The 14,048-nt window shown below is 35.1% G+C and overlaps 1 protein-coding gene across 39 annotated transcripts in view; it reads right to left on the reverse strand.

Moving 5' to 3' along the window:
• The window catches only part of LOC127356105 (nuclear GTPase SLIP-GC-like), a 132,026-nt gene that overhangs the window by 69,374 nt on the left and 48,604 nt on the right, over window positions 1-14,048 (reverse strand). For 8 of the 39 annotated variants that reach the window (XM_051387565.1, XM_051387584.1, XM_051387576.1 and 5 more), the window contains exons 20-21: window positions 10,378-10,599; window positions 9,412-9,618 (exon numbers count right to left, since the gene is read on the reverse strand). The exons of 12 other annotated variants lie outside the window; for them this stretch is intronic. In XM_051387565.1, the coding sequence (XP_051243525.1) occupies window positions 9,412-9,618; window positions 10,378-10,599 (429 nt within the window). Of the gene's footprint in view, window positions 1-2,993; window positions 5,607-5,745; window positions 5,828-9,411; window positions 9,619-10,377; window positions 10,600-10,737; window positions 10,955-11,908; window positions 12,003-12,973; window positions 13,049-13,227; window positions 13,262-14,048 lie in introns of those variants that run through there. 19 more of the 39 variants (XM_051387595.1, XM_051387607.1, XM_051387593.1 and 16 more) reach the window with 9 other exon arrangements.

Below are 14,048 nucleotides of genomic sequence, written 5' to 3' on the forward strand. Positions count from 1 at the left end.
TCACATTATTTATAACTTACTAGTACACATATCTACAGTAGCTTACTCACCATTGCACACACGCAAAACGAAGTCATGCAAATACAGTGCAAATTATTTAGAATGAAGAGGAACTAACTTTAAAGCATATGAGGTCAGCCACTCTACTCCACTACATATGTATAACAGCTATTAGCTATTAGTTACTTTTCAAAATAAGGTTTTACATTAAAATAGGCATTTGATGATTTATAAAACACAAATATTAATTCATAATATTAAAGATTAAACCAGTGCTTTACAACCTTTTTTGGCTTAAGAACCAATTCAAAAAACATTTGTCTATGAATTATTATGAGAATCAGAATCACTTGTATTGATGTATGTGTGATTATGTGCACACATACAAGGAAATTGATTTATGTTGCTCTCAATATACAAACACAGACTGACAGCATAAATAAACAGGACAACAAGCTCAACAAAAGAGACATAAACTACTATGTACTGTTATACACATATAAAGAAACAAAAACAATAACATTTGTAGACAGTAGACAATAGTGCAAAGGATGCTGAAATAAATATTCAATTGCAAGTAAACAGACTTTGAGCATTGAGTTTTTTGACCAACGCTCACAACAGTGGCTCTGGGATGAATTAGTGGTTATTATAAAAATCCTCATCAATTTTGAGGATTTGTTTCATACTATACGATGGATGGTGTATAACCTTAACAGTTACTTCAAAAAATGAATTCATTAATTCTTCATCCTGAGTCATAGTCGACAAGGTGCAGCTCCCAAATGGCATTTCCAGTTGTTTTTCTGGGTCAACTAAGACTCTTCTCCGCAACTAGCAGTTAAGACGACAGTCAGGGGGCATCCCTAGTTAATGTCTCATCAGTTAATAGGCATACACATTCAGGTTCAGATAGTTAACTAAAAATAGGTATTACAATAGGATACAGCTCATCTGCTGGCACCAGAAAAAAACACAACAAACTTAAGGTAAAAGAACAAAGACACATTGATCAGTTGTGTATGTCTAAATGTTGATGGTAAGGCAAATTACACAGACTGTATAGTTTCAGATAGTGTTATGATAGTTGCTATAAAGAGCATCACTGCTGCAACTGCTTTAGACCTGCAGTGGCTCTAACATCTCTCGTATGTGTTTGGTAGAGGCACAAGCCAACCATTCAGAGGAGAGCTACATTTACATTCACACCTGACATTCTTGTTCACTTTTTACACTGGCCGAATCTCAAACACTCTCCTTGTCACTGCTCTTTTGGTGGAACTATCGGGAAGTTTAGTTTAATTTGCGTGTTGAAATTGTTCCTATCGTGTGTTCACATTATTTATAACTTACTGGTACACATATCTACAGTAGCTTACTCACCATTGCACACACGCAAAACGAAGTCATGCAAATAGAGTGCAAATTATTTAGACTGAAGAGGAAAAACCCATTCAAGGACATCAGGTCAGCCACTTGCTATTCATACTTTGCAGTCACGTGATTACCATGGTTACCTGGCGGGCAAGAAACATATATATTTACATATATCCGTCACCTTACACCGCACAAAAAATGAAAGGCTACAAAAGTACGGATAGCTAACGTTACCCGCTAACGTTTGCTAATGTTTGCATGTTTGTAGCTATACACAAAGTGACATCTGTTCCGTCATGTGATGAAGTCTTCATCTGAATATGTACATCCTGCCTGCCGGCGAATGACAGCTTGATAAGTAACGTTAGTTTAAAAAAAAACCTTATACTATGCTGTATCAAATATGGCTAGCAGGATGTCAAACATTGTAGCCTACCTGCTTATCATCAGACAACAGACAAGAGCAGCTCGGGCAGCGAAATGCCTTTAATCCTGTTAGCAATCTGTTAGGTTGTAACGTTAATGTAGTAGTAATAACTGTACCATAGTATGTATGCAAAGTTACTGTACGTAAGTAAGTAAGTAAGTAAGTAGACGCAGTACAACAGTAACGTGTGTACTGTAACATGTATTCTTCCTCTCATCATATCATATCAAATCACGTACATATGATATATATATATATATATATATACTTTTGTATAGTAAAACTGGCGACGTCCTGGCAAGATCCTCGATTAGTTTACTGGGTTTCGTTGCTGGAGAACGATGTTCTTGCCTGCCAGCTAGTAGTTGTGACGTCACGTGCAAAGTATGAATACACACTGCAACGTGATTTGTGAGTGGTTTGCCCGACTGACATTTTTCTTTCTCTGTGTGATCCGACCATATATCCTGAAGATGAACTAACTTTAAAGCATACTAGGTCAGCCACAGTAATAAAATAGGAATTGATATGAGCAGTTGTAAACCCCAGGACTGAAAAGCAGTATATAAAAATGATTTTTTATATTTTATATATTATATAATTTATTTTATATTTCATTATCTCCAAACTTTTTCAGATGTTTTTATTTAACTATTCAAGGACCAAATAGATAAAAGTATCCCATATTTAAAAAACGCAGATGAGAGAATGATCTGAAAAAATCCTTTTGATGCAGAATTTAGGTTTTTCTTCTTTTGTGCCCCATTTAACATCCCACAACCCCAAACTTTATATAAAGTAGTTAAGACTAGAACAGTAAAATGCTACTAACATATTGCATTAGTATTATGAATTCAATAATGGAATATATAATATATCAGTCACATGAGCAATTTTTTGGAACAAATTTTACTTTTGATATACTACTGTATTACTAATTGAGTAGGATTTCAAAAGCAGGACGTTTACTTTTACATTTTTATATTGTTACTTTTTCTTATAGGATCTATGTACTTCTACCATCACTACCTTCCCTAAAATTAATTTATTATCTCAGGATGAACACCTTGAGATGTATGATCTTGTTTTAATGGGGGTCCCAAACAAACACCCACAAGGACTAAGAGTATTGACTACGTCTACACAAAACATCTTAGCACAGCAGTAAAATAAAGATGCAAAATACAACTGGAGAAAAGGGTTTTATTTCCATGTGGGCCAGGTGGTGGATAAGCTGACATTAGCCACAGGGCAAGGCAACAACACCTGTTTGGTCATTTGTGGCTTCAAACAACCACACCTGCACTAATGTGATGTGGGTTATGAAGAAATACAATAAATAAATAGGTTGGTTGGGGTTGATTGCTGCAGTCATTGTGGAGCCAGCTGTCTCTAACAATATGACAAAGGCATGGACAAACAGGTTATATATGGTTCATAGGAGGTAAGAAATGGTCTGTAAAATATTGAGATATGCATAGACATACACAACCTGAAACCAGAAACCAGCTCCATCAATGTATCAGAACATCTGTGAGAAAGCTTGATGAGGTATTGAGGTTTAGAACCAGCACTCACAACCAGGGGCGCCACCAGGATTTTGTAGACAAAAAAATCTACATCTCTAGGACGTAAGTGTCCCATCAAAAGCTTTACATAACTCTTATTAAAGGCTTGCAACTGTCTTGCTTCTTGTGGTTCAATACTAGTACTAACACAATATTTACTGCAGGTGATTTGTATATGCATGCAAGTCTGCAAACAGTATGCAGTTCACTATTTGATGCAAGATTAAAAGCAACCATAAAAAATGTGCTAAAGGTCATCTTTTACAGTCTCAATGTATTTTTATTGTAAAATTTCAAAATGGAAAATTCTCTAATTAATCATTAATTATAATTATTAATTATTATTGTAATTATAATGAAAGATTTAGAAAAAGAAAAACAAACAAACTTAAATATATATTAACTTTTCAATCAAAATAAATTAACATCATCCTCTCAAAACAATGAAAACAGCTGATTTATGAACTTAGCTGCACATATATTCCAACAAGAAAATAAAGTTGACATGTAAAATTAAATTTCCACACAAGGGTTATTATAGTGCTACAAAACAGATAAACTGATCACTAAATCAAAAGGTTTTGAGGTTTGGAATATGGTCATAACAAACTAACAGTACCAGTGACATCAAATTAAAAAGGTATGAATAAGAACAAAGGACTCCTGGAAACCCAAATTTTTCTCGCAAATAACAGCTCAACACGTTTTTGGCAGTCCAGCCATACATCTTGTTCTCAGTTTTTTTAGGCTGTGGGCATCATGCTTGTAGTAATATCCAATCTCCATAGCCATGCCATTTGTCAGCTATCACTGGCCCTTGCTCAGCCTGACTCATCAAGAGCCCAGCGCCGAGCCTTCTTGCCAGCAAAGTCACTGATAAGTCTTTGAAGTCAAGCTTTCTAGCCAACTGACTTTCAATGGACAACATGGCAAGACTGCAAAGCCTGTCCTGAGACATAGTGGACCTCAAATAGTTTTTATCAGTTTTAGCTTACTAAAAGCTCTCTCCCCACCAGCAACAGTCACAGGCAATGTACAAAATATACGTAAAGCAATGCAGACTTCTCCAAAAATGCTGTGTAGCTGCATCTTGTTAATTGTTTGTTATTTATTTCATAATGATCATTATGTGAGAAAATAATTGTTATTAATGTGTTTGAATTTCTGTCATTAATAAATATTTCATTTTCTTTTTTTGTAATGGTAAAAAGAGCAAGAGAGACAGAGGAATCCCCACAGACTCCCTGCAATGATGCTAACTGGCCTGTCATTGAACACAATGTTGCTCACCTTCTTCACTGGGACAGGGAGGGTACAGTGATGGGGAAACTGGGGTGCTGCTGACTCATCTGTTGTTAAGTCTGCTAAAAGGGGCAGGGACAATGATGTAATATGAATATCTTGCTAAACGTTTCCCTGAACTGATTAAATGGTGATTAAATGTAGGCTAACACTAGTCTGTAGCTGGCTATCCTATTTCCCTATGGACATTAAGCCAACTGGTTAATACCACTCACAGACTATAGGCTCCTTTCTTGGTGAAAAACTGGGTTATAGATTGACATCCTTTCCTTTGTCTTTCCTCTCTCTCTCTTTTCTCTCTTTCCTTTTTTGAAAACCAGATTTTGATTTACTAGTTAACATTGTGATCGCTGTAGTTCTGGCGCATCTACTGACTGCAGTAATTAATAATTGTTCTTTCTCTCTCTGAGCCCACTTAAGAGAGGATTAGGGCTGAAATGATTCCTTTACAATGAGTGAAAACCATAGATTCAAATTGTTTGCATGGACAGATATGGGAGACATCAGTTCACACAGCAAACTCAAAGTACATATCAAAACAACACTCAAAGAGGACTTCTGTCTGAAACATCCACCAAAGAGATCAGCAAGATAGGGATATTGAACAATGATGACAAACAGTAATATTATAGTAGTAGTATAATAAAAAGTATAATAGTAGTATTATCTATGCTGGCTTCTGTTTAAATCATCAGTTAGATCATCAGTTTTACTAAAATGTACCTCTGCACTCATGGATACAGTGCAGTTGCTGGGCTGGGTGGATTAGCTTCTGGGCCAGTGTAATAAAAGCATGGTTAGCATTATTCAGAACATCTTATTATCAGGCGGTTATGTTGACATTTGAATGTTTTACTAAGTTAGTGTTTCTTCATCTGGGCCCATCAGTTCATTGTAGTGTTTCTTCACCTCTTCAAGCTCCACTGTAACATCTTAAAAAGAAAAAACATGTTATTTTCAAATGCACAATTAATTACACTATTGTACATTTGCTAATTTATTCATTTTAATAAAATATTGTACTGTATTTTTAGTGATTGTCATAATTTTATTTTGCTACATTTCCTTTACCTAGGATTGAGTCCCCATCTGTTTTGAGTGAAAGGTTGATTGATTTCTGCATTGTTGTCTCCAGTTTCTCTAGGATATACTCCTAAGTCAGCAAAAAAAATTGTATTATCACTCACACAGCAAAATATTGTGTTCAAGATTAACTGAATCGTACATGAATTAATGCATGCAAAGGGAAAAAAAATAATGTTTGTGACAGTGCCTGCAGTGTTTTTAGTAGCAAATGCAGCTTTTAGAATGATGTATATTCCACTTGAATACAGAAAAAGCCTTCATGTAAATGATGACCTAGTAATATGGATAAAGATGTGCAGCACAACATGTTTACCTATATCATCATCATATGAAGTTTTATAAAATGTGACGAACCTTCATCCATCGCAGCTGGTTCAACATTTCATCTTTAGCCTGCTGAAACATGATGTTCTTTGAATCATGTACATGCTTCTCAATAGTGTCCCTCATGTTTTTCAGCGAACCAGGTCCTGTAAATATTGCTGCTTCTACAATAAAACACAAAATAATCACAATGAATGTTAATCTGTGTTATTATTAGTGTCAAATGATATATGATGATTCTCTTGCTTACTTTTGTAGCATTCTTGCATGGCTTTCTCGATTGTTGTTGTCAGACTTCTGTAGATTGTTTTCTTATACTCCCGGATGACATAGTTGAGTATTGTCTTAATTTTTTCTTCCTTTGAGAGACAAAACAAAGTATAGATTAACATATTTTAAAATAAAGTTAAAGGTAACACAAACAGCATGATAATGGACTAATGGATAGGATAGTAGTATTCTCATCTTTTACCTCTGTCTTGAGAAATATCAGTTGCAGTTCGACATCCTTGTACTTTTCAATCAGCCTCTCTGTTTCAAGTGAAAATTTATTGATGACCCCGTTGAATGGTCCATTTTTTCTTTCGTTTCTGAAACGTGAAGTTGAAATGTTTCATAAAAGGTAGTATTGGAAAGGATGGGTTTTAATAATGTATTTTATATGTATTATATTGCATTATCTGTATAATGTAGATTTTAATTGAATTCATTTCTTCATAGTTTGTAAAATGGACCAACAAAGGGTTTTATGTCCCCATTAAGTCATTTCTTACGGGAAGGTCTTTCTGAACTCCTCATCAATGCTGTTAGTCAAGTATGAAGCCAAGTCCACATTGAGGTTTATTTGTTTTACTGTTTTGCTCTCTGGTTTGTATGTGCCATTGTTCACAACTACACACTTCAATATCTTGTGAAAACTGCAAGCTGATACCCCACTCTAAAACAAATAAGAAACATTTTAAACATGTATTCATTTGAGGTACAAAATAATTTGTTTTGATTCAAATTTAAATACGTACAGGATATAAGACAGACTCCACAACACTTTCACATGAAAGCTTGGATTGTTCAACCCCCTGACTAAGGCATTTTTCAAAAGCCTCATAAGCCTCCTCCATGGGTTTTCTGACTTTATCAAGCTCTTTCCTCATGTGTTCTTCAAGGTCTGTGCACACTTCACGTTTACCATCAGCCTGAAATCAAACACAACAAAAGTATTTAAAGCAATGAAACTATAATACTACCTGATTGGGATTTCTTTCAAAGCAGCATTTATGTTACTTGTGCTAGAAAAAAAAAATTTATGTGGTTTTTGCTACTACTATGGTTCCAACTGCTCAATTAAAAGACAAGAATATGATGTTTACAAATTGATTCCACAAACACTATAAGTAAAACTGTCACAAGGTCATTTCATTTCAGTTTTCGTTTTCGTTTTGTTTTGTTTCTGTCGTTTTCATTGAGCTTGGCATTCGCAAGAAACATAATTATTCTACTGTAACTAGCATTGTTTAAATTCATCATAAGTGTAGGTAGGTAGTAGGTATATATTAGCTCAATGTCTACACCACTCATTGTCTACACCACAAAATAACGTTAAGTTGGCACTTCAAGTGAGGAGCTCAACTTATGTTGTAATTGCTGGCCAAACATCAGTAACATTAAATGAGTAGTTCAAGAACACTACTATCAGTAATGTTATACAAGTGGAATTTGGAATAACAAGTACGTCAGCTAACGTTAGTATCCCTGGAAATAACATTAACAACGCCTAGAGTTTAGCTAATTGTGATGGCTAGTGTACACTAATTCGAAATAACTCAACTGTATCAAGATAATAACAGTCCCAGGCTTGACATATTGTCATTGAAGCCAATTAAGGTCTAACACCACTGTAAGCTATTCTTACCTTAAGGCATGTGGGAAGTCAAAAACTGACGTCCCAGAGACCTTCAAGTTTGCATCCCATTTATTGTTCTTTTGTTAATTTATCAATTCTGTTGCAATCGAGTACACACCCTTTAATTACTGTGGTTATGTAGCCTTTGTAGTTTTCGCACATTTGAGTTTAGTTTCTCTTAAGGTAATTTATTTGCTATGAATATTATTATTTTCTGTCCATTAATGACAATTAAGAAAACTAAAGACAATGAAAGGAGTTTGATCTTACCACTTCTCTACAGCTGGCACCTTGAATCAGAGAGAGAATCCCATAAGCTCCAGACACATAGTTTAATGTCTTTGAGTGAGAGTCATTGAGATTTTGCAGAAAACTCTGAAGTTTGGGTATTTCTGAAAAGAAAGCTGTTTGTCTCTTACATATTCACACATACTTAAATTTATATCTGACAATGCAATTAGTCATGATTGTTTAAAGTGTTTAAAGTAAACTAAAAGAAAATATTTATTTTAGCTATACACTTTCCATTATAAACAAATATGCATATATACAGACTTCACCTACCAGTGTCGTCTGCGTTTAGACGTTTTTTTTTCAGAAACTCTTTGGAGCTCACTGTGAACACTTGAAAACTTTCATCACTGAAATATGTCTGACAAAAAAAAGTTATGATTGTAAGGCAGGCTTGCAGGTGTAGACAATCTAAAATTTTCTTTCAGTCTATACAACTCACCTTAATCCTGTTTAGTTTACTGAATTTTTCTCTCACTTTGTCCTTGGCTTTACTGTTTTCTTTTAATATGAGAGCACGAACATCAGCTGCTGAACTATAAGAAAAGGTTTGTATTAAGTGGCACTGCTGTAATTATTAGAGAAAATTAGAGAAACAATTTAGAGACAGCTTTTTCAGTTTAGTTAGTTGAGTTTTTCCATCTAGAGCAGGAGTCTCTTGATATCTTAAAGCAGGTTGACTTAATATCTTGACTGTAGACAAATATCACAGTTTTTCATGTTCAGCTGACCTACTGGAACTGGAATAATTAAATAGAATAATATTACCAATTGTACAGTGTTTCCATTTGCCTATATTCTTACATATTTATATAAGATTACATACACACTATGTGACTATGTATTCAATCCTAAATCACTTACAGATCATCTGAATCTTCAATAACATCAGACTTGGTGCAGATAAAGTGAATCTGCTGACATTGGCCACCATTTCCCATGAGGCTACAGGCACTTTTCAGGATCTCCCAGGGTTCTTTCTCTGCTGCTGCTCGATTAATGTCAGTCACAATCCACACAGTAGAACAATTTCCAACAACCTGAAGGGGCATAATGAAGTTAATTATGAATAATTATCATTACATAATGTTACAGTTTCCAGATCTCACAGTAATACACAAACTGCATTTCATTACCTCTTTCCACATTTTATCTCTGCTCTTGTTACGGTCCCCATTTCCAGGAAGATCCACAAGTGTGACATGCTTGAGAAGATCATTATTAGGCACCCTGATAGTCACACACTTCACTAGTGGCCAGTACCAGCTCTTTAAGTCTTTACCTTCTCCATCCGTTGAGTCACTTCTTGTGTATCTGACAAATTCTGCAGATAACTCTTTTGCCTGCAATAATTAATAAAATAAAATTATTGAATGATTTTATTTATATGTGCATTCAAACTGCTTTACCTTAATTGAATTAGAACAGGATAAGATGCAACAAGAGCAATCAAAACACTATCATTGAAAGTAACAAATATAAATTGTAGACAAAGGAGGAGACAAAAGTAAAATTGTGGGTCATAGTGAACAATTAGGTTTAAAGATTTAAACACAGTCAGGTTTTGACAGTGCAGTGTTTGCAAGTATGTGTATCCAAATAGTGTAATTATTAGTATAGATTTTCTGTGTTTTGTGTTGACCCTTGATGGCCAGCAGCCCTTTCTGATGATTAAGTGTCCTTGAAGGTTCATATCAATTAAGTATGAAATAAAAGCCAGGTCTCAAATAATGGCCAGGGGCATGGTTACCACAAACAAATAAAGGCTGGCCCATGTTATTGACACTGAGTTGTTCCAGATTACTCATCTTAAATGCTATTGTCACATTTTGTTCACTGAGTGTTAATGTCTTAGCCAAACCTTTGTAGAAACATACAGCAAATGTTTCAGAATTAAAGCCTGATCCGTCTATCTCACACTCCATTATCCCCCCACTCGTGAACAAGACCAAAATACTTTATATACTGATTTTACTTTTACATTTATTGAGCTTGAAACTGGATCTAGGCGGTATGTAAACTACATAAATAATTGAAATTTTTTATCATTTAGTTCTTTCAGATGCTTTCTATGAAGGGATATATAAAATATATATTCTTACTGATTTACACTTCAATCTCTTCTTACTGGATATGTAAAACTCTGGAATTTCTTTAAAATATTTGTTATCCATGAGGTTTTCAGGGGATTTGTTTTTCCATTCTTCTCCATACAGCGCTGACAGCTTTTCAACAAAGTCCTGATAATCATCGTCATCTTCATTTTCCTGAGCTGCATTTTCCTCAAGAAAACTATGCAGGGACCACAACTCATCTTTCCACTCCTAAAAAATAAAATAGTAATTATGTTTAACATAGGTTTAATTAAATGGTTAAATGTAATGTAACCGGCAAATTATTTTTGCAGTTACATCATAACTTTTCAACTTGCTTCAAGTACGAAAACATATTAAAATGTTTACCTCTTTTGTGATGAACTCTATGTCTGCCTCGTACATTGGGCTATGCAAGTTAGCCTCAACCTTAATCATGACTGAGGTACATGCACTGACCCTTCCAGAGGGCAAGAGATTCTTCTCTCCAATGACAGCATTTATCAGAGAGCTTTTTCCAGCCCCAGTTTTACCAAAGACACCGACCGTCTCCCTCTTGTCTGTCTCCAACTCACCAATTTTATCCCTGTTGTACAAAGAATTTAAATATAAGTGAATTGATTTATTTGGAAAATATAGAATATATACAGTATTGTATGTCAAATGAATGTGTCAAAATAAGGAAGACATCCTCCATGAAATGCCTACTAAAAACATTACTGCTAAAGGAATCAATATTTTAATATTAAAAATGGCCTCAAGGACTATGTATGTATGTGAAAGACGTAGAGGTGAAACCACACAGAATCATCACCAGACTTTGCAGTTTCCATCGGCTCTACAGAGCTTTATACTGTCTTTCAGCTCATTGTTTTGGTTTCATGCCCCCACAACTTGACTTTTTTGAGCCACTCTCGCTACTTTCAAGATTTGTTTCCAATGCAGGAGGCAGTTGATTTTAGTTTAAAAGCTCTAATAAAATCACTGCAGTACCTGCCCAGCACAAAATGGCAGACAGACAGAGCTAGCAACTAGTTGGTGAACACGGGGCATTAAGCAGCTAAAGAGTCAAATGTTTCCCTCAGGAGATAGATGACACCAAAAGCATGCTAATACATTTGCATATCAACTTAGTGTTGTGTTCGAATCTTGTTTCGCTGCCCCCGTGTGCGGTGAAGTGGCCAAAAAATACATTATTGTAGGTTTAAATACAGGTGTTCTCCAAGAAGAAATGCACCTTTATGCCATCTTTCACATATCCAGCTTAACTTACCTGTGCATGAATCAACAAATACATGTTAGATCAGTAATAATGTATAAGTATAATGCAATCAACAAATATGCAAAGAACTGTACCTGATTAAGGGAATGTTTAGTGCAGCACTGTGCAGAACAAGATTCTGAATGAAATTCAGTTAATTTGAATGAATAATCATACATCGGATTTACTTTCCAAGAAGATCAATTCTTGCAGTGGCAGGAGTTGAACCAGGAGTAATATGAAAATGGAATATGGAAAACTTATAAATGTAATACTTACTTCAGGAATTTATTGAGCTTTTGGTTGCCTTGGTTAGGTATTCTCTCACGGACACGTTTCATGATTTCTTTCACATCAGACAGTATGATCTCTTCTGTCAGAGTAAAAGTAAAGGACTATTCAGCAGAAACCATTAACCAGTGTATCCAGTAAGCAGTAATGCATAATGGGCAGACTTGTTAGAGGCACTTCTTCTGCCAAGTCACTTTAGGATGCCTTAAATGTGTATAATCAGAGTTATACTAAGTTATTTACTTAGTATCAGAAGCATACATTTTGTTACTATGGATACCTGCAGTTAAATAAACATGTATAGCATGCGTAACATGATGTTTACTATTCGAGGTGTTCTAATGAGATTTTAACATACCCAGGCCAGCCAACAGTATTTTCTGGGACCAAGATATAAAAACATACAAGTAAAAAATAATTACATAAATGTTTTAACTAGGGATGTCCCAATCAAGGTTTCTTAGCCCCCGATCCGATCCCCATCATTTTATATTGAGCCCAATGTGATACTGGTCTGGTTCTTTAGATAATACAGTGCATAGTGCACAGTACATTAAAGTACATAAAAGTTACTAAAATGTGTCCAATGACAATGGAATAGCTCCACATTGTATTAATGCACTGTTATTTCTTTTGTTTTGTTTTTTTAGGTAATAAAGTACAGAATGACCCCTCAAACCCTCTGGAATCGTTTGGTCTTGTTGCTGTCTGGAGGGAATTTCTCTCTCCAGTTGTCTAAGTTACCTGAATGAAGTATCTGTATTCTGTTGACAAGTTTATTTCCAATGTCTCTACATCTTTTATGCAGATTACATTAATTAATTATTCTTTTTGTTTGCTGTACTTGTAGAGCTCAGCAGAGTGGAGAGGCAGACACTGGAGGGAGTGGTTGCACCATGCATGCATAAAACAGACAAAAGACAGCTGACATAAAACAGAAGATCAGATCTGGTCACTAAAGCTCAATATAGCTAATACTAATCAGTTAAAAAATGCCTTGATCGGTGCCAATATAGATCTTTGAGACCGAATTGGGACATCCCAAATAAATACCTGTAAATGATCCTGGTGTAGTGTCCCGTCGCCGTTTACTAGTTGGTGATTCGCTTGGCTCCAACTTTCTCTTACCTTATTGGATTTATTTATTTATTTATTTTATATGAAAAACCAAAAAGAAAAGTTTATTGCATGATCTTCTCACAATTTGAAAACATGGTCTCAATAGTTGTTTAGTCAAATCAAGATATTACTACCTTGAAAATATCAAAGAACTTTACATGTAATCAATAAGATACTGTGTGTCTCACCTTTATCACTTGTGCCACTGGTAGACGGCCAAACCTGAGGGTAAACATGAATTGACATATTAAAATTATTGAAATATTCACACAATATTAAAATTTGTGTTTATTTTGTCCAGAAAGGGGATAAGTAGGGCTGCCCTTGACCAAAGATTTTCCTAGTCAACTAACACTGGGAACAGGCTAGCCGACTTGTCGGTGCATATTTATGATGTTCATTTAACAACTTGCTCCTGTTCCTCCATTTCATTCCTCTCCTTTCCCAGCCTGAACCCACCGTCTTCATCCCCAGAGTCATAGTCCTGTCCCCCTGTCCATAGGACTACTAACTAGCTAGTGGCAGCAGCTAATATAATTAGCATATGCAACAGCACACCATTAAGGGACTTCCTGTTTTACAAGAGAAAGGTCCACGTTGCAACAATCCCCTGATACTTTTGTCCCGGTGAAAAGGCTCATTTTGTTTTTCTGTACCTATACCACAAATAAAAACGGGTTGACTAAGTCTCTTCACATTGACTAACAGTTAAGTCGACTATAAGGGGCAGCCCTTTGGATACTTCACATCACAGTAGCATCCTTTTGTACTCATTCAATAACACTGTGATCAGAATAGACAATTCTTGTTCTTTACCCCCAATAGAAGGAAATAACTTTTATTTATTTATTACTTATTTATTTATTTTAATTCCTGTCATTATTTACTATTATTTATAGTATTATTTATTCCCCCCCTTTTTTTTATAAATATATGTATATATATATATATATTTGTATAATCTTGGTTTTTAAATTGACCCCCTTTATCTGTCTATTTTCATTCTGAG

This window comes from Dicentrarchus labrax, unplaced genomic scaffold (assembly GCF_905237075.1).
Source record: "Dicentrarchus labrax unplaced genomic scaffold, dlabrax2021, whole genome shotgun sequence".
Taxonomy (NCBI): domain Eukaryota; kingdom Metazoa; phylum Chordata; class Actinopteri; family Moronidae; genus Dicentrarchus; species Dicentrarchus labrax.